The sequence below is a fragment of the Heterodontus francisci genome, chromosome 18, assembly GCF_036365525.1.
Source record: "Heterodontus francisci isolate sHetFra1 chromosome 18, sHetFra1.hap1, whole genome shotgun sequence".
Lineage (NCBI taxonomy): Eukaryota > Metazoa > Chordata > Chondrichthyes > Heterodontiformes > Heterodontidae > Heterodontus > Heterodontus francisci.
Genome location: NC_090388.1, coordinates 60,978,576 through 61,000,597, shown reverse-complemented (window position 1 = coordinate 61,000,597; position 22,022 = coordinate 60,978,576). Strand labels below are relative to the sequence as shown.

Here is a 22,022-nt window from a genome sequence, read left to right as displayed (position 1 = left end):
AATGTAAGGTCTGCAACCAGCATTGTGTGCTGACATGACTTTTAATGTACAACAGATACACAGTACTCCTGAACTAAAGCGATAAACCTGTTAATACTTCTCTTTGTTCTGCACCAATGTTACTTCTTTATGCTTTCAATTGCTATTATAACTCAAATCAACACTTTTACTGCTATATTTTTCTACTTCAAACTATTTTGACAACAGAACTAAGCTGTATTTTTGAAATGTCATAATTTTAATGAAATTTTAATGTAATTATAAATGGTTAAAGAAAGCCACAAAGTTTTTGGGTCTATTTTAAAAAAGGTTCCTTTACTATTCACTGTGAGCTAAATCACAAGCAATTTTAATTTTTTTAAAAATCAGTTTGCTCCACAACTGCTTTTGACAGTAGCCCATCCAATTGAAATACACAGAAACAGAGAACTGGTCTGGTGTTATATATTTGAAATCTTTGCAATTAGAACAGAATATTAAGGAATTATTTGATTGTATTCTTTAAAGATTTCAGCAATTGCACTGCAATATACTCCTTTCCAAATACTTGTGAGTTCTTTTCAACCAGCATCTCATCTACATCTGTACACGCGTCTGCATGTGTGTCTTCAAGTAAGCTCATGCAAGCAAGAGGAGGAGAGAGATTGGTTTCTGTCCTGTTGAAGTTGATTATTGTAATAGAAAAGCATTTGAATAATCCCATAAGTCAATTTTGACCATACAACTAGGTGGTGGCAAGCTGATGAACTATAATTTTTAAAAATTCATTCATGGGATGTGGGCGTCGTTGGCTAGGTCAGCATTTATTGCCCATCCCTAATTGCCCTCGAGAAGGTGGTGGTGAGCTGCCTTCTTGAACCGCTGCAGTCCATATGAGGTAGGTACACCCACAATGCTGTTAGGAAGGGAGTTCCAGGATTTTGACCCAGCGACAGTGAAGGAACGGCGATATAGTTCCAAATCAGGATGGTGTGTGACTTGGACGGGAACTTGCAGGTGGTGATGATCCCATGCATCTGCTGCTCTTGTCCTTCAAGGTGGTAGAGGTCGTGGGTTTGGAAGGTGCTGTCTAAGGAGCCTTGGTGCGTTGCTGCAGTGCATCTTGTAGATGGTACACACTGCTGCCACTGAGTGTCGGTGGTGGACGGAGTGAATGTTTGTGGATGGTGTGCCAATCAAGTGGGCTGTTTTGTTCTGGATGGTGTCGAGCTTCTTGAGTGTTGTTGGAGCTGCACCCATCCAGGCAAGTGGAGAGTATTCCAACACACTCCTGACTTGGGCCTTGTAGATGGTGGACAGGCTTTGGGGAGTCAGGAGGTGAGTTACTCGCCGCAGGATTCCTAGCCTCTTACCTGCTCTTGTAGCCACAGTATTTATCTGACTACTGCAGTTCAGTTTCTGGTTAATGGTAGCCCCTTAGGATGTTGATAGTGGGGGATTCAGTGATGGTAACGCCATTGAATGTCAAGGGGAGATGGTTCGATTCTCTCTTGTTGGAGATGGTCATTGTCTGGCACTTGTGTGGCACAAATGTTACTTGCCACTTATCAGCCCAAGCCTGGATATTGTCCAGGTCTTGCTGCATTTCTACACGGACTGCTTCAGTATTTGAGGAGTTGCGAAAGGTGCTGAACATTGTGCAATCATCAGCGAACATCCCGACTTCTGACCTTATGATTGAAGGAAGGTCATTGAAACAGCTGAAGATGGTTGGGCCTAGGACACTACCCTGAGGAACTCCTAGTGATGCCCTGGAGCTCAGATGATTGACCTCCAACAACCACAGCCATCTTCCTTTGTGCTAGGTATGACTCTAACCAGCAGAGAGTTTTTCCCCATTCCCATTGACTCCAGTTTTGCTAGGGCTCCTTGATGCCATACTCGGTCAAATGCTGCCTTGATGTCAAGGACAGTCGCTCTCACCTCACCTCTTGGGTTCAGCTCTTTTGTCCATGTTTGAACCAAGACTGTAATGAAGTCAGGAGCTGAGTGGCCCTGGCAGAACCCAAACTGAGCATCACTGAGCAGGTTATTGCTAAGCAAGTGCTTCTTGATGGCACTGTTGATGACACCTTCCTTCACTTTACTGATGATTGAGAGTAGACTGATAGGGCGGTAATTGGCCGGTTTGGACTTGTCCTGCTTTTTGTGTACAGGACATACCTGGGCAATTTTCCACATTGCCGGGTAGATGCCAGTGTTGTAGTTATACTGGAACAGCTTGGCTAGGGGCGCAGCAAGTTCTGGAGGTCTTCAGTACTATTGCCGGAATATTGTCAGGATCCATAGCTTTTACAGTATTCAGTGCCTTCAGTCGTTTCTTGATATCACGCGGAGTGAATCAAATTGGCTGAAGTCTGGCATCTGTAATGCTGGGGACTTCAGGAGGGGGCCGAGATGGATCATCAACTTGGCACTTCTGGCTGAAGATTGTTGCAAATGCTTCGGCCTTATCTTTCGCACTAATGTGCTGGGCTCCCCCATCATTGAGGATGGGGATATTTGTGGAGCCACCTCCTCCAGTTAGTTGTTTAATTGTCCATCACCATTCACGACTGGCTGTGGCAGGACTGCAGAACTTAGATCTGATCCATTGGTTATGGGATTGCTTAGCTTTGTCTCATTGCATGCTGCTTATGCAGTTTGGCATGCAAGTAGTCCTGGGTTGTAGCTTCACCAGGTTGGCACCTCATTTTGAGGTATGCCTAGTGCTGCTCCTGGCATGCCCTCCTGCACTCTTCATTGAACTAGGGTTGGTCTCCTGGCTTGATGGTAATGGTAAAGTGGGGGATATGCCGGGCCATGATGTTACAGATTGTGGTCGAGTATATTTCTGCTGCTGCTAATGGCCCACAGCGCCTCATGGATCCACAGTTTTGCATTGCTAGATCTGTTCGAAATCTATCCCATTTAGCACGGTGATAGTGCCACACAACACGATGCACGGTATCCTCAATGAGAAGGCGGGACTTCGTCTCCACAAGGACTGTGCGGTAGTCACTCCTACCAATACAGTCATAGACAGAAGCATCTGCAGCAGATTGGCGAGAAGGTCAAGTATGCTTTTCCCTCGTGTTGGTCCCCCCATGACCTGCTGCAGACCCAGTCTTGCAGCTATGTCGTTTAGTACTCGGCCAGCTTGGTCAGCAGTGGTGCTACCAAGCCACTTTTAGAGATGGACATTGAAGTCCCCCACCCAGAATACATTTTGTGCTTATTCCAAATGGCATTCAACATGGAGGAGTACTGACTCATCAGCTGAGGGAGGGCACTAGGTGGTAATCGGTAGGAGGTTACCTTGCCCATGGTTGACCTGATGCCATGAGACTTCATGGGGTCCGGAGTTAATGTTGAGGACTCCCAGGGCAACTCCCTCCCTACTGTATACCACTGTGCCATCACCTCTGCTGGGTCTGTCCTGCCGGTGGGACAGGACATGCCCAGGGATAGTGATTGCAGCTTCTGGGACATTATCTGTAAGGTATGATTCCGTGAGTATGACTATGTCAGGCTGTTGCTTGACTAGTCTGTGGGACAACTCTCCCAACTTTGGCACAAGCCCCCAGATGTTAGTAAGGAGGACTTTGCAGGGTCGACAGGGCTGGGTTGATGCCTAGGTCGATGCCGGGTGGTCTGTCCAGTTTCATTCGTTTTTATTGACTTCGTAGCAGTTAGGTACAACTGAGTGGCTTGCTAGGCCATTTCAGAGGGCATGTAAGAGTTAACCACATTGCTGTGGGTCTGGAGTCACATGACGGCCAGACCAGGTAAGGACATTAGTGAACAACAATCGACAATGGTTTCATGGCCATCATTAGACTAGCTTTTAATTCCAGGTTTATTAATTAAATTCAAATTCCACCTTCTGCTGTGGTGGGATTCGAACCCATGTCTCCAGATCAATACCGTGTCTCTGGGTTACTAGTCCAGTGATAATACCACTATGCCACCGCGTCCCAATTGTGATGATACTGGAACTTGTCTTCATTATGAAAGTTTAATCACTTTTCTGACAGGCTGTTGGATGGAAAGGTCCTGTGAGAGGAAAGGTGGGGGGAGGGGGAGTAAAAAAAAGAAACGATGCAATTGATATGACTTGTCTCTATGCAAATGCACCCATCTGGTTGCAGAAAAGCTCATGATCACAACTGTACTGCTTTCTTAACTACATTAGGAGATGGCAGTGCCATCCGATATCAATGGACACTGAAGAGATGACAAAAAAAAGGAAAGAGAAATGAATGTAAAGAAGGAATATATAATGGATTCTTTAATCATTCAACCACAACCAATACATAAGGGACTGAGATAGTTATGTAATCTTACCGTGACAGCACTACTGAGCAGTCTGTCCTTCACCTCCAGCTGTTCATGCTCACTCTTTAACTCGCTCCCTCGCTTTAACAGCTTCCTCTTCTCCTCTTCTTTCACTGTGAAAGTAGCAATAACAAAATGCTACGAGTTTTCTGAACCTAATTATTTTTAACACTACTTTTTTATTTTATAGGAGCCAATTACAAACAATTTCTCTTACTGCAATATCATACAGACATTTATAGATAATCAACCCAACATAACAGTTTTATTCCTCAATCATGTCCGCTGAATTATTTTATTTTTAATCTGTTTCCAAAATTCAATTAGAGATTCTGAAAAATCATCAGGACAATTTTTAAATAAAGCTATTACAAAAATTATGAATAAACATTATATTGTTCTTCTACTTATTTATGCTAATGCTTGAAGATGTTGGTTTAAAAAAAAAGTACTGATTACATTATTGAAGCACTAGCCTGAGGAATTTACTCAGCCGTGACTGTAGGAGGAAGTTAAATTATATCAAGAAACATAAATTAATTAAGCAAACAGTGTCTTGATTTCAGCTGTGTATGTTAATTAAACTCTCTTACACTTGTAGGCTTAGTAACCATTCCCAAGTCAGCACTGTTACCCAAATTCATCAGCCTTCTAATGTTCCAAATCGAGATTCCTTATTTCACTGGCATTCAAGCTGACCTGCCTTTTATTTGGTGGACACATTTATTTGCTGAAAGAGAGTATCATGGGACAGTGGATTTCTTAATCCCAAAGAGGAACAACCAAATAGAACCAATACCACCATCCATACACATCTCCTTGATCAGTCCAAAATGACAATAATACACTATGAAGGTAGATGTGGCCTTGATTGTATAGCTCTTCTAGATAAAGCAGCAATCATGGTGACAGACGGCAACAGTAGGAGCCATAATAAAGTTGAAGAATGTCCAACTCACACCCTATCATTTTATTAGTATTTATGAAAATTAAGTCTATCAAAGTGCAAATGCCAGGTTTTGCAGATTTTCTCTTCATCCATTCCTCTTCTGCCCCACACTTTCCATATCAACACATGCTCCCTTTGGACGCTGGGATGTCCTAGTTCATAGACACCTTCATGACATGGCCAAATTACAAGAATGTGCAATTTTGCCAAACGGGAAGGGATTCCTCTCACAGGTTTTCCTCCATTGCCCCAGACTGCCCTTTCAAGAGTAGTGGAAACTCACTGGTATAGATATTCAACTTGCTGCCAGAGCATGAAACTACTGTTAAGGATCAGCCACCTGTAATAGAAATTGCCCAATTTTTAGTTTCATTTATTTAAATGGAAATGAAACTTAGTTTCCGTAACAGGTAGTTATCGACGACGTGAGCTTCGTGTCTTGGTGGCAAGTTGAAAATCTACCCATTATCTCTGGAAAGATGGGAGTCTTAATGTCAGTCAGGTCTAGGATTTGAATTCTGGTCATCTTGGCAGTTATCCAGTGATCCAGTGTTGTAGCAATTTGGCTGCAACTAACAAGCCGTTCCTGGTATGAGACGTTCACTACATTTTCATACCCGCTTTATGTGCAAGATAGGAATGGACGATAGCCAGGGTTCCAGGCCACGAAACGTTATCTTCCTTCTTTAATACCTGCATGGGCAAGAGAGATACATTTTCTGGACCATAAAAAATGGTTTGCTAGTCACTCTTAAATACTGCTACAAGTAGGCCCTGGGATTACTGATTGAAATAATTATAAAAGGTAAACTGACCCAAAAACAGAGCTTTCTACGCTGATTTGTTCAAAATAAAATTACATTTATACAGTGCTTTTTCAGGTCTCTCAGAAATATCTCAAAGCATTCCATATACAATGAATTACTTCAAAATAATAACTGTTGTTATAGAGGCAAACATGGTAGCCATTTCATCAATGAGAAGAATCGGAAGTTCATCTATTTTTGGTGGTGTTGGTTGAGAGGCAAACATGGTATACAGGCCTTAAGAAGACTCTCTGCTCTTCTTTAATTAGTGTTTTGAAATGAATCATTTGTAACAGCACCTTGGTGCTCCAGATGCCTGGTGCACAAGATATGTGGATCGTGTTATCACAGCATATTGACCAGCAGCTGGTAGTGCATCAGGAAAAGAAACCAAAGCCACATTTCAAAGATTTTTTCCTGGTTCAGTGCATGATTTGGGCTATTTTCCACAATATCTCGACCTTCATTCACCAGGTTTGAAAGGGAGGTTCTTCCTGTTGACAGCTTAGAGGTTAAGTATTGATAGGCTAGTTAGGAGGAAACACAGCAACTTAGCAATATTGAGGTCTCATGAAGATGGCCCAGAAAGCCTAGTGTCAGGTCAAATTTGAAAGCGTGCTTGGCAATTTCTTTGGATTTCACATTACACCATTTGATAGCAAGACTGAAACTTTGGACATAGCCAGAAAATATGAAACAGTAAATGCTAGAAATGCACTCCAGGTCAGACATCCTCTATGGAGGTAACAGACAAGTTAATGCTTTAGTTGTAATCCTTCATCAGAAATGAAAGAAATGTACAATCATTCAAACAGAACCAGAATAAAGGGAGGGGGAAGACATATCTGATCAGTGAATAAACCTGTGATCCACTGAAAGGTAACAGGAAACATTAGATGGCTGAGATGGTCTTTCCATCAGATGATAAGTGCAAAATGAAGAAGAAAAACAAATGCAAATCTCTGGGGCAACAAGAGGTTAAACAGGAGAAGCTGGCAAAAGTCTGAAGAAAAGCAGGCCTGCAGCAAGGTCAGGGATTCATGTGCCCACAAGGTGTTCTAATGAAGGGATCCCAACACAATGCCAATCTGCTGCGCGTTCTTGCTCCCCATCCCATGCCAACAAATCCATCCTACATCTCCAACATCCCTTTGTTGTGAAGAAAGCGGAGTTTATAGTTAAGGCCTGAAATAATTGAAGTTAACGTTGAGGCCTAAGGGCTGCAGGATGTCCTATAAAAAGATAGGATGCCATTCCTGGAGCTTGCATTGAGCTTCATTAGAATAGTGTAGAAGGTCCAGGCTGGAGAGATCAGAGTAGGGGTGGAAGTCAGACAGGAAATTAAGGCAAGGGAGCTAAGGGTCACACTTACAGACAGGATGGAAATGCTCAGCAAGATGGTCACCCAATCTGCTTTTTGTTTTTACAGTGTACAGGAGACAGCACTTATATTAGCAAATACAGTGTTGCAACATCTAGCCATTAACCTCCTCCCACATCACTGTTCAGGAATCCAAACACCTCTTCTGTGGAAGACATCAATTAACCTGAACTTCCTCTAATCTACTTGACTATTTGCTGCTCAAGGCACAGTCATCACTGCATTGGAGACCAGATACAGATTAGGTGACTGCTTCATTGAATACATTTATTCTGGCTGCAACTGTGACTTTTAGCTCCACGTTAATTTCCCATCCCACTCCCATGCTCACCTCTACATCAGTGGATTTCTACAATGTTCCAATGATATTCCACACAGCTACAGGAACAGCACCTTATCTTTCTACAGCCCTTTGCAGTCGATACTGACTTGAATAACTCAAGGCCTTAACTAAGCTTCCACTTTCCTTATAATAGGGAATGCTGGTGATGTGGGATGGGTCAGTCAGTGTTGTGGGGAGGGAAGATAGGTTGGATGTTGGTTGGGGAATCCACTGTCAGAATGCCATGTTGGAAGGAGACTGTTCTCTTAGTGGTTCATTTTTTTTCCTTCTCCTTAGGCTTGTAGTCTCTGTCACCACCCCAACTTCCTGTTTCCTAACCTATTTCTCTCCCACTGTCTCAACTAGTCACACATTCATTATTTCTATGATACTTCTTCCCATCATTTGATAGAAATATCATCTTATCTATCTAACCATCTACTTTTCTTTTAACAGATCCCATTCATTAATACAGGTTTTTTCTTCTTCCCCACCCCACCCCCAACCGTTGTTTTGAATCTATTTTAATGCTAGTTAATTTTTCCACCTCTGATGAAGGACTACACCGGAACATTAATTTGTTTGCCTGCTCGCCACAAATGCTAACTGTCCTGCTGTATGTAACATTTTTTGTTTTTGCTTTGAATTTCAGCATATTTTCTACTTTTTAAAAATCAGGAAATGTGAAAGTTTGTGCCCTCTCTTACAGCTTCTCAAGCACTCTGTTGCAACTCTGGTTCAGCCAGTACAGTTGGATATTGATCTGATATGTTCCAAGGTTAATTTGCCCTATTTTCAATTATCATAGATCAAGACTGGGTGCTGCTTTGCAATCCAAATTGCCATCAAACAGGATGTGCTCCAGGTCTTTCACAAGCTGTTTTGCTATATTTGTATTTTCTGGGTACATGGAAATACAAAGGTTCCATAATCACTCAAAATGTGGTTTGCTATGTTGGTTGGGAAGAAGGTTTCTAGAACTATTAATGGCTGCATGACTCTGACCTAGTCGGTATGGTTAATTAGGAAGCATGAAAATCTCCCATGATAAGTACTGATGCATGATACAATAAAAAGTAAAAACCACATGTTGCAGGCTTGTAATGGGGGCCAGCTGCTGCTGTGGGGTAAATCAGTAGAGGCTTGCATTAGGATCTGTAGGTGTTAAAGCTGTTTGGGGAGTAATTGTAGGTTCAAGTGGGCTTTCAAAACAGCAACTTGCATTTATATATCACCCTTAATGTACAAAGTTCAGAGGCGTAATCAAAAAATTGGATGTCAAGCCAAAGGAAATATTAGGAGGGGTGGCCAAAAGCTTGGACAAAGAGGTATTTTTAAGGATAGTCTTAAAGAGAGAGAGGTGAAAAGACAGAAGGATTTAAGTGGCGAGGCCATGAGTGAATTTAAATATGAGGATAAGAATTTTAAATTTGAGGCATTGAGGGACTGGGTACCAATGCAGGTCAGCAAGGACTATTGATAGGTGATAATAGGAAAAGGTCAGTAGAATTTTGGATGAGTTCAAGGTTTTCAAAAGGGATTTTAAAATTACCTAAAGAAGGGAAACAGTTGACAACGCCAGATAATGCATTAAGACAAAGAAGTTGAATTGGCAGGAGCTACAGACAGGTGGCAATTCTTTGTGTGAGCCTATACATCAACAGGCTATTCAACCATGCTGAACATCACAGATGCGTGCAATCCTATCTCCACCTGAAATGCACACATAAGCACTTCCAACAAGGAACACTGGACTGCAAGTGGAAGCAGAAATCATGATGATTTTCCCTCCTAAAATAGGAGGGCTAAGACCAATTTAATACTCCAGCTGAGATCAGCTAACTCAGCACACAGCGTTTCTGGGACCTTCCAGGTCTGTGTAGCCGAGATATCACTTCCATAACCAGCTGAGCCAATGGTAAAATTATATTTTGCTTACAAAAATGTGGTATTTTATTTGTGTAAGAAAATTCTTTTAACAATAAAAAACTGAGACCTGTACCTTTTCCTGGCATCTGGGGCAGACCCACACCCCCTTGGGAATGGTCTTGAGGGGAGGCTCCAAGCATTCCAGATGATAGACACGAGAGCAAGTGTCACACAGAAGTAGCTGACCACTACGTTTGCACACTGTACAGTAATCCTCATGGATGTCATCCTGCAAAATCAAGGAGGGGCAAATTACTGGATTAACTGAAATGAATTTTAGCAAATCGCAAAGAGTGGTACCTCTAAGGAAGTTTGGAAACTTTGGGTGAAAGCATTTGTGAATTTAAAACCCTTCTCAAATCCACATCAAGTTCCTTCGCCATTAGTGTGATGCCATCACGAAACACATCTTCCCCTTTGCTCCCCTGCCAGCAATCCGAAGGGACTGTTTTCCCTCCGTAACACAGTGCGGCACAGTGGCGCAGTGGTTAGCACCGCAGCCTCACAGCTCCAGTGACTCGGGTTCAGTTCTGGGTACTGCCTGTGCGGAGTTTGCAAGTTCTCCCTGTGACCGTGTGGGTTTCCACCGGGTGCTCCGGTTTCCTCCCACAGCCAAAGACTTGCAGGTTGATAGGTAAATTGACCATTGTAAATTGCCCCTAGTGTAGGTAGGTGGTAGGAGAAAGGTGTGGATGTGGTAGGGAATATGGGGTTAATGTAGGATTAGTATAAACGGGTGGTTGTTGGTCGGCACAGACTCGGTGGGCCGAAGGGCCTGTTTCAGTGCTGTATCTCTAAATAAGTAAATAAAAAAATAACACCACTCTTCAATCTCCCCCAACACTCACTCCCCATCCCACGGCACCTTCCCATGGAAGCACAGGAGATACAACACCTGCTCTTTTACCTCCTTCTTTCCCACTGTCCTGGACCCGAAATACTCCTTCTGATTGAATCAGTGATTTACATGTGCTTCTTTCAATTTAGCATACTCTATTTGCAGTTCATGATGCAATCTACTCTACACTAGGGAGACCAAATGCAGGCTGGGTAACTTCTGTTTATCTGTAAGTGTGACCCCGTGCTTTTGGTCACTTGCCATTTTAATTCTCTGGCCCACTCCCGTTTTGAACTCTGTCTTTGGCTTCTTATACTGCTCCAATGGAGCTCAATGTAAGCCCAGGGAACAGCAGCTCATTTTTCGATTAGGCACTTTATAGCCTTCTGGACTCAACAATCAGTTCAACAATTTCAGATCATAACCTCTGCCCTCTTTTTTTTTAAGACGGCAGCTGTTGGTGATGATTCTGTTATTACCATATACATCTCCTGTAGACCTAACTTTTGTTTCTTTACTTGTTCCATTACCCATCCACATTTGCCTTGCACCATCATCCCCATCACTTAATCATTTCTGCCTTTGATACTATCACAGACTCACCCTTTTGCTCTTTCCTCCACCCCTCCCCCCACCCCCCAGCCTGTGCACTTGCTTAAACTTGTTACAATGGTAACATTTCCCAGTTCTGACAGAAGGTCATCAATGTGAAAACAGGTGCTGTCAGACCTGCTGAGCATTTCTAGCATTTTATGTTTATTTTAACAAGGCATAGCGTGGGAATCAAAACCTGGAACCTTCTAGTCTGTATGACAGTTACATAGGCCTGGAAACTCCTTGGAGCTGCTTCCAATCTGATGTTACTTCAATAAAACTGTGGCAGAAACCCCATTTATATGCCGCTGCTGAATTTTCCGCCAATAACATGTTTTACCAACTAAGCCACTGGAGAACTTCACTTAAATAATAATCTGGATCAGTAGTCATACAGTGGTAACTTGTCACATTCTAGTAATTTTAACAGCAAGTCCTATTAAACATCAGCAGAAAGTTTTATATTTAATGCGCATCTAAGAATTAGTACATTTCGTTTGCCACAGAGTTGTATATACATGCAAAGTACATTACAAATAATTAAATTTATTCATATGAGGAAGCTACTGCATTATTTTAAAAACAGATATTTAGTAAAAAGTGGCTTGGAGAAATTAAAGCTTAGAAAAGTCTTTTTTAGTACTGCAAAGTAGACACAATCCCTAGAACAGAAGCCACAAACAGAAAGAGACAGCTTGTCATTTATATCCTGAGATTAAACCATGCTGGAGCTCAATAAATACTGCCAATTATAACCAACTATTGCAAGATTTACATCCTCAAACCAGTGTCCTTGAAATTCTGCTTTTTGCAAATATGATGGTTTCCTAATAACCTGCTTCACTCAATGTAGCTGCAAACCTCTCCAGAATGCTGCCCTAATGGATTGTACATCTGATAAATGTGACATTTTAAAAGCAATAATAATTTTTTGGGATAAATCACACACAGGCTTAAATATAGAGATAGACCTTGTACTGTACTGCTCATGTTTTGCATTAGTAAAAATCTCACATTTTTGAATGCCAAGACATTCAAACAGAAAAAGCCATAGAATGGAGGAGACATACCTTCCAACAAAGGTCCTCATTGGCTTGCATGTCAAGGAAAGAGGCAGAAACAGGTTAGTAAGAGCTGGTTTATAGAACTGCCTGGGATCAGGATCGTAACATGGTTTCAGTGAGTAGACTAAATACATGAGGTAGTGATTGGGGCTTCTTGGATCACCCAAATTATACTACAAGGACACTGAAAATTAGATACCATATACAATTGCTTTCAATGGGTTTGCAGGAGAGATGGAGGGGGCAAAACTAATTTTTTTTGGTGTAAGGAGCTTATAGGAATCCGGCTCTATTGACTAGTGTTTCTTCCACAGATGCACCAGTTTCAAAGTCATTGAAAATTCCCCAAATCCCTGGTTTAAATGTTATCTTCAGCTAAGTACCTAAATAAATATCTACATGCAAAATATCTAGGACAGAGACAAGATACATTTCTTTAGAAAAATAAAATCTGCATTGCATCCCATTACATTCACAAAAATGGTTCACCTAATACTTCTCAGTTACTTCTTTTCTCTTATACTTATAAGTACTGTTTTGCAATGCCAAAAAGTTTAAAAAGAATTGGGGCAGTAAAAGATATTTATAGTCGCAATTATCAATACACATTGTCCATGTTGCCAAGGAAGCATTGAATGGAATAACCATCTCCAACAAGAGAGAATCTAACCATCTCTCTCCCCTTGACATTCAATGGCATTACCATCGCTGAATCACTCACCATCAACATCTTGGAGGTTACCATTGACCAGAAACTTAACTGGACCAGCCATAAAAATACTGTGGTTACAAGAGCAGGTCAGAGGCTGGGAATCTTGTGGTGAGTAACTCACCTCCTTACTCCCAAACCCTGTCCATCAACAAGGCACAAGTGTGATGGAATACTCTCCACTTGTCTGAATGAGTGCAGCTCCAACAACACTCAAGAAGTTCCACACCACCTAAGACAAAGCAGCCCGCTTGATCGGCACGCCATCCACCACCTTAAACATTCACTCCCTCCACCACCGATGGAGAGTGGTTGCAGTGTGTACCATCCACAAGATGCACTGCAGCAATGCACCAAGCCTTGTTGGACAGCACCTGCAAACCCAAAACCTCTACCACCTAGAAGAACAAGGGCAGCAGACACAAGGGAACACCACCACCTGCAAGTTCCCCTTCAAGCCACACACCATCCTGATTTGCAAATATATTGCCGTTACTTCACTTCCGCTGGGTCAAAATCCTGGAATTCTCTTCCTAACAACACTGTGGGTGTATCTACATCACATGGGGTGCAGTGGTTCAAGAAGGTGGCTCACCACCACCTTCTCAACAGCAATTAAGGATGGGCAACAAATGCTGCCCTTGCCAGCGATGCTCATATCCCATGAATAGTTTAAAAATTATGTATTTCACAACAAACAGAAAGGCAAAATTGGAGAATGCCATTCATGTACTTTCTGTAGAGAGTTCTGTTAATGGCATGTGCAGTTAATATCAGAAACAGATAATAGATACCATCTGGGAGTTGAGTGACAGCTGCCACTGAAGAGCAAAGAGGTTGGATGGGCAAGTAGCTACAAAAGAATGATTGAAAAAATGACCTATAGTTAATAGGTAAAAAGCAGCATTACAGATGGGCAAAGATAAATATTTACTTTGGAAACTCCTCTCAACATTCACACTGCAGGGCAAATATAGGAACACAAACTACAATACACAATCATGTTCCCTCTTTCCAAGCTGTTTATTTTTAAAAAGGGCACAGATACATCCAAATAAGCAAGTCCTATATTGGGCCAAAATTCTGAAATCCAAACTTTGGCTGCAATCGGGATGTGTTATGGAGTAGTACTCAAAAGTATGATGATGGAGATGGACACCACAATATGTCGCTCCATCTCTGTCCTCTTTTCCTTCAGCAACCTACATAACTTAGGAGAAAGTGGTTTCAAGCCCTAACTCAAAGCACGAGTGACTGTTCCTAAAACTAAATATTGGATACTGATGTGACAAACCTCACAGACACAAAGCATGTAAAAGAAAAGGAGGTAAACACTTTAACTCACTAGAACTCATTGACTGTGCAGCATAAATTTCAGGTCGCATGTAGTACCTCTCATCAGGTTTCATATCAGCTCTCAGACTGATCTGAAGTTTTAACTTCCAAGAAGTTTTACACATGTTCTCCTCACTGGTGTTTAGCAATGAAAGCATTTATTTTGTAGAAACATTATGGGCTGAATTTTATTAGCTCACACATCACAGTGGCACGCTTTGAAGTCTGCGGCCTTCAGAAACAGAAGCGCCGCCGCTGAGCCCCCGCGATATTTTGCACGGGGGCTCACTTAAATGGAGGAAGCTGAGCAGCCACCCCCAATGACGTAGAGGGGGCGCCTGCTCCATCCCCGACAATGGTGTCAGTGCCACCATGCAGGCGCCGGCGCCATTTCTAAAGGGCTTCCAGTCCTTAGCAAAAATGTGAAATTTTAAAGAGAAGCTATTGTTCATTTAAAAAAATAATTAAAAGCTGGAGGCCCTTTCCCAAACCCCGACCAACGTTTATTTTGTAGGCTGATATGATAAACCTTAACTTTATTCCCACCCCAAACTTTTCCCCCAAATTTGTCACATTTGCCCTTCAACTCCTTCCCACCATCCCTACAGCTAATAAAATAGGTTTTCCCCGCTCCCCCCACCCCACCTTGATAATTTCAGTCCTCCCCACCAGTGCCTCGCCTCGGACCTCCGAACGGAGTTCTGAAGGCACGTGAATTGCAGCTGGCAGCCGTAAAATCGGCGTGGGACGGCCGCCAGGACAAGGTAAGTTGATTTGCATCTTTTCTTAATTAATTTTAATATTTAAATGAAGGCCCCGCCCGTAAAATGTGACGGGGCCTTCTCAGCGTCGGGGACACGGTGGGCTGCTCCCACAAGTGCTTTACAGAGCCTCCTGCCACGACCCCCAACATCAAGGGGTTGGTAAAATTCAGCCCTATGTTCCCATGTACCTTCCACTACAATGCAGCAAAATTGACCAGCTGGTAGTAGGAATGGTCAATTCACTCTCCTTTTGCTCACTTAATATAAATGAGCAAAAATAATTATGACTCTATATAGGATACACTTAAATCATACATTAAGGGGGAGTACCTTAGGTGGAAAGAAAAATAGAGTATGATTTGTTCAGAAAGTAGTGCTGAGTACTAGATACTGGACTAGCAAACAACAGTTCACGACCAAATCCTGCTAAGGCAAGCTGTGAAACGGAATTCAAAAATCTGGTAATTTGCAGGCTCGCATCAGAAAATAATGATGAAAACTGCAGATTGTCTTAAAATCCAACTGAAGAATCATAGAATGCTTACAGCACAGAAGGAGGCCACTTGGTCCGTCGAGTCCGTGCCAGTTCTCTGCAAGAGCAATTTAGCTAGTCCCCTGCCCTTTCCCCGTAGCCTTGCAAATTTGTTCTCTTCACGTGGTTATCTAATTCCTTTTTGAAAGCCAAGACTGAATCTGCCTTCATTACCCTCTTAGGCAGTGCACTCCAGATCCTAACCACTTGCTGTGTAAAAAAGCTTTTCTTCATTTCATCCGTGGTTCTTTTGCCAATCACCTTAAACTTGTGTCCTCTTGTTCTCGACCCTTTTGCCAATGGAAACAGTTTCTCTCTATCTACTTTGTCTAGACCCGTCATGATTTTGAACATTAATGTCTTTCAGGGAATGGAACCCGCCACCCATACTTGTTCTGGTCTAATGCAATTCCAGCCCCACACTATGCAGTTGATCTGATTCTTCTCAAAGCAACATGGTTTGGGCAATAAATACTGCCTTGCTGGGGTCATCCAGATCCTAAGCACATAACAAACAAAGCCCCCCCAAAGATTGAGCAACATAAAAAAAGTTAAGTAAGCATTTATATTTTCTTAAAACATAAAATTTCCTGCCCTATGGAAACCTGCTATTTCAGATCTTGATGTTTTGATGTGGAAGGGGAGTGGCGGGGGTTGGCGTACTCACTTTACTGCTGTAGTTACAATTTAAAACCAGCCTGGAATCAATATGGAGTTGCTCAAGAATTGGAGAACATGTAACTATAAAGGGCATGTGGTATATTAATGGAGAATTAATCTTCCCTCCTTTATATTTATGTGCTTTGAGTCTGCTTGCTACATCAGTATTTCTCTCTTCAAGAAATATAAACTCCATAACATGATTGTCCATTTAGACCAATAATGAACGCAGCAGCTTCTTCCAAACACGTCTTGTGTCAGTGCAAAGAATGCAATTGCTTCTCCTCCCATATTTATTTGCAGAAAATATATACAGTAATGCAGGTTAATAAGGTCATAAAAAGCAAACAAAGCACTGGGGTTCACTTCTAGAGGTATAGAATTGAAGAACAGAGAAATTATGTTAAATTTGTATAGAACTTTGCTTAGACCACACTTGGGAGTACAATGCACAGTTCTGGTCTCCATATTATAAAAAGCATATAGAGGCACTGGTGAAAGGAGAGGTTATACCTATCAGGAAAGATTGAACAGGCTGGGGCTCTTTTCTCCAGAGGTGACTGACAGAGGTCTTTAAAATTTCAAAAGGATTTGATAGGGTAAACCTTGAAATGCTTTCACTTTTGGAGGAGATAAAAACTAGGAGCCATAAATGTAAGTTAGTCATTAATAAATTCAACAGGGAACTCAGGAGAAGCTCCTTTACCCAGAGAGTAGTTAGAATGTGAAACTCGCTACCATAAGGAGCAGCTGAGGTGAACAGCATAGATGCTTTTAAAAGGAAGTTATATAAATGCATGCTGGTGAAAGGAATAGAAGGATATGCTGATAGGTTAGATCAAGAGGGCTGGAAGGAGGCTTGTGTTGACCATAAACACTGTGATGGATCAGCAGGGCCAAATGGCTTGCTTCTGTGCTGTACATTCTATGTAAGCATAGATATTCCAATCTCTAATGCTTTGGCACTTGCTATTGATCTCAAGTTTAATTCAACCTGAACACCCTTCACTAATAAAAACTGCAAAATTTTGCTCAAGGTGAGGAATGTTAATGCTGGACGATACAACTCTGTCCATTTTGAACATTCAGTATCAGCATCAAGTATTCATTTCCAACTAATTATATCATAGTAGATGCGGAATAAAGCTCTGTCTACTCTGTCCAATAATGGGCCTTAGGCCTAATGTCAGAAGATCCTTTCCATTTATTTGTACATCCTGCTAATAAAATACTTGAATATAAAGTTTAAAGGATTAAGCCACATCAAAAGCTGGACCAGTTAAAACTAGGAGTTAGGACAGGATCAGTGCTGTAAGGTCTCACACACCACATCGGAATCTCCTGCATTTACAGCCATTCTCTTCCTGTTAAGAGGCATATCATACCATACTAGCGACACAAGCTTTATTTGACTAGTTTAAGATAAAGTAAGCAAGCTAAGTGTTACAGATTTTGTTAAAATTCAATAACCTTCTTCTCCCAACAAACTAAGGCACCATTTTCAGTAGCAAAAGAGATCTAACCCACCACCCAATAAAATATACATTTTGGAGACTGAGCATTCATACCTTTCAGTAGATGCCTTTTATACTTTTACATGCATTTGTAGAATGAAGGGATTGGATGAACTTAGAAATACATACCTCTTGTTGAAATATATAAAGAACCGTTCAGGTAGCTTGTTGCAATTCGTTTACGCTGGGGAAAATATAAAAAAAAGTCAGACTTCATGAAGACAATATTTTTAAAAAGTGGCCACAATACTTTGTATAAGTAATATTCCATACATTTATATGGAAGGTTGTCACATCAAAATATTTCAAAGTACTGTTACACAGGCAAAGGCAACAACCAGTTTGTGCTAAGAGCATCCCACAATTATGAGATCTATCTTTAAGGTGGTGCTGACTGATAAAGGAATGCTGGCCAGACAGTGAGAGAATTTCTACTCTCCATTGAATAGCGTCATGGAATCTTTTAAAGTCTACTGAGAGAAACAGGTGGGGTCTTTGTTTAAAGCTCCATCTTATTAGTGCAGGAATCTCTCAGTGCTGCACTAGAATGTCAACCTATGTTATGTGCTGAAACTCTGGTGAGGTGCATGAAACAAAGAGTGAGAGTGCTACCAACTGAACTAAGCTGACACATTTGCTTCCATGCCTTAAGTGTAATTAAATGCTTCAACTGTGGCACATACCATGGTCACTAGTTTTACAAGTAGCATAACCTTTTACACAAAACCACTCAGCAGCTGTGTTCATAGAAATGTTAATTTTATTAAAAACTCTACTGGAGGTACAAGAGGACGGGTGTAGAGCGGATATTTTAATGAGTACTGGGTTACACAGTCAAATCTTTGAATTGAATAATCTATCCACATTCAGATCAAGCACCTGCGGCTGAACCTTTAGCCCTTCCTTATTGCAGAAACTGAGTCGCAGAGACTTGGAAATGGTGGGCAATGACCTACCACTCCATAGCTGCTTTTGTCGTGGCCGTTGCAATTTTCATTAGGGCCTAATGCTGAGCAGACAGAGCAGCCCTCAGAGCCAGGTGATACACCCATTTAAAATGGAAATTGCCAATTATGGACAGAACTAGCTGGAGTGTGCAGTATCAGATGGTTAACTGGCCAAAGAAGATCCCAAAAAGAAAAAAAGACTTGCATTTATATAGCACCTTTCATGACCACTGGACATCTCAAAGTGTTTTACAGCCAATTAAGTACTTTTAAAGTACAGTCACTGTTGTAATATAGGAAATGTGGCCACTAATTTGTGCGCAGCAAGTTCGCGTGGGCAGCAATGTAATTATGACCAGGTAATCTGTTTTTGTGATGTTGATTGAGGGATAAATATTGGCCAGGATACTGGAAAATGGTTAAACGCAAATTCCTCTTTCATTTGCTGGGTACGGGAAGAGTAAGAATGCTCAAAAATCCAGACACTCTGGCTCCTCTTCAAACACCGGAAGGGCCACCCAACCCACACTCCTAAGTTCTTAAGCCTGTAGCATGGCTGGATCAAATGATGTTGTGTTGTGATACAGTGGGCTGTCCTGAGGTGCTCAAACTCTGGCCGCAGCCTGCCATCCCAATGCAAATGAGGCTTGTCCTTCAAAATGGATCAGGCCTGCTGTCATAACTACCATTCATCCAGCCGGTGCAAGCCACTTTAAGTCTACTTGGGGCGGGGGGGGGGGGTGGGGAGCATTATAAAGAATTCACCCCATCAATCTCAACTTCTGGGAAATTGGTGGCAGTACCTCAAGGAATCAGAAACTTTCTCAGTGTGCAATTAAGAATCATAAGGGATTCATTCAAAAAGAGCACCCAGTTGAGAACTTGAATTTTTGTTGTGCCTTTAATATATAAAAAAAACACCTCAATGCATTTTATAAATGGGTGTTGGAAATGGAAATCAAGCCAAAGAGGCAGAGATTAGAAGTGAAAAACTTGCTGGTGGTGGTTTTTGATGAAATCTTTTTCAAAAAAGGTTCAGAGTTGAATAGACGAAGAGAGTGATTCCATACAGCATGGGGAGGCGATGGAGGAGTGGTATTGCCACTGGAATGGTAACCGAGAGACCCAGGCTATTGTTCTGGGGACAGCAGAAGGTGGAATTGAATTGAATTAATAAATCTGGAATTAAAAGCTAGTCTAATGATGACCATAAAACAACTGTCGATTGTTGTTAAAACCCATCTGGTTCACTAATGTCCTTTAGGGAAGGAAATCTACTGTCCTTACCTGGTCTGGCCTATATGTGACTCCAGACCCACAGCAATGCCCTCTGAAATGGCCTAGCAAGCCACTCAGTGGTATCTAACCGCTACGAAGTTAATAAAAATGAAATCGGACAGACCACCCAGCATTGCCCTCCTTACTAACATCTGGGAGCTTGTGCCAAAGTTGGGAGAGCTGTCCCACAGACTAGTCAAGCAACAGCCTGACATAGTCATACTCACAGAATCATACCTTACAGACAATGTCCCAGACACTGCCATCACCATCCCCGGGTATGTCTTGTCCCACCGGCAGGACAGACCCAGCAGAGGTGGCAGCACAGTGTTTTACAGTCGGGAGGGAGTTGCCCTGGGAGTCCTCAACATTGACTCCGGAACCCATGAAGTCTCATGACATCAAGAAAAAGATGGGCAAGGAAACATCCTGCTGATTACCACCTAGTGCCCTCCCTCAGCTGATGGGCCAGTACTCCTCCATGTTGAATGCCACTTGGAGAAAGCACTGAGGGTGGCAAGGGCGCAGAATGTACTCTGGGTGGGGGACTTCAATGTCCATCACCAAGAGTGGCTCGGAAGCACCACCACTGACTGAGCCCTAAAGCACATAGCTGCTAGATTGGATATGCGACAGGTGGTGAGGGAACCAACACAAGGGAAAAACATACCTGACCTCGTCCTCACCAATCTGATTGCCGCAGATGCATCTACCGATGACAGTATTGGTAGGAGTGACCACCGCACAGTCCTTGTGGAGACACAGGCCCGCCTTCACATTGAGGATACCCTCCATCGTGTTAAATAGGATAGATTTCGAACAGATCTAGCAATGCAAAACTGTGGATCCATGAGGTGCTGTGGGCCATCAGCAGCAGCAACAGAATTATACTCAACCACAATCTGTAACACCATGGCCCGGCATATCCCCCACTCTACCATTACCATCAAGCCAGGAGGCCAACCCTGGTTCATATGAAGAGTGCAGGAGGACATGTCAGGAGCAGCACCAGGCATACCTCAAAATGAGATGTCAACCTGGTGAAACTACAACATAGGACTACTTGCGTGCCAAACTGCATAAGCAGCATGCGATAGACAAAGCTAGGCGATCCCATAACCAACGGATCAGATCTAAGCTCTGCAGTCCTGCCACATCAGCTGTGAATGGTGATGGACAATTAAACAACTAACTGGAAGAGTTGGCTCCACAAATATCCTCATCCTCAATGATGGGGGAGCCCATCACATCAGTGCAAAAGATAAGGCTGAGGCATGTGCAACAATCTTCAGCCAGAAGTGCCGAGTTGATGATCCATCTCGGCCTCCTCCTGAAGTCCCCACCATCACAGATGCCAGACTTCAGCCAATTCGATTCACGTCGCGTGATATCAAGAAACGACTGAAGGCACTGGATACTGCAAAGGCTATGTATGGGCCCTGACAATATTCCAGCAATAGTACTGAAGACCTGTGCTCCAGAACTTGCTGCGCCCCTAGCCAAGCTGTTCCAGTATAGCTACACCATTGGCATCTACCCGGCAATGTGGAAAATTGCCCAGGTATGTCCTGTACACAAAAAGCAGGACAAGTCCAACAAGGCCAATTACCGCCCCATCAGTCTACTCTCAATCATCAGTAAAGTGATGGAAGATGTCATCAACAGTGCCATCAAAAAGCACTTGCTTAGCAATAACCTGTTCAGTGATGCTCAGTTTGGGTTCTGCCAGGGCCACTCAGCTCCTGACCTCATTCCAGCTTTGGTTCAAACATGGACAAAAGAGCTGAACCCAAGAGGTGAGGTGAGAGTGACTGCCCCTGGCAACAAGGCAGCATTTGACCGAGTATGGCATCAAGGAGCCCTAGCAAAACTGAAGTCAATGGGAATCAGGGGGAAAACGCTCCACTGGTTGGAGTCATACCTAGCACAGGTTGTGCTTGCTAGAGGTCAATCATCTCAGTCCCAGGACATCACTGGAGAAGTTCTTCAGGGTATTGTCCTAGTCCCAACCATCTTCAGCTGCTTCATCAATAACATTCCTTCAATCATAAAGTCAGAAATGGGGATGTTCGCTGATGATTGC

At 42.5% G+C, this 22,022-nt stretch overlaps 1 protein-coding gene across 1 annotated transcript in view; it reads right to left on the bottom strand.

Moving 5' to 3' along the window:
• The window catches only part of phf21b (PHD finger protein 21B), a 269,761-nt gene that overhangs the window by 5,267 nt on the left and 242,472 nt on the right, over positions 1 to 22,022 (bottom strand). Inside the window, exons 10-14 of the mRNA XM_068050837.1 lie at positions 17,844 to 17,898; positions 12,207 to 12,229; positions 9,778 to 9,933; positions 5,884 to 5,959; positions 4,327 to 4,430 (exon numbers count right to left, since the gene is read on the bottom strand). Coding sequence (XP_067906938.1) covers positions 4,327 to 4,430; positions 5,884 to 5,959; positions 9,778 to 9,933; positions 12,207 to 12,229; positions 17,844 to 17,898 — 414 coding nt within the window. The remainder of the gene's footprint in view (positions 1 to 4,326; positions 4,431 to 5,883; positions 5,960 to 9,777; positions 9,934 to 12,206; positions 12,230 to 17,843; positions 17,899 to 22,022) is intronic.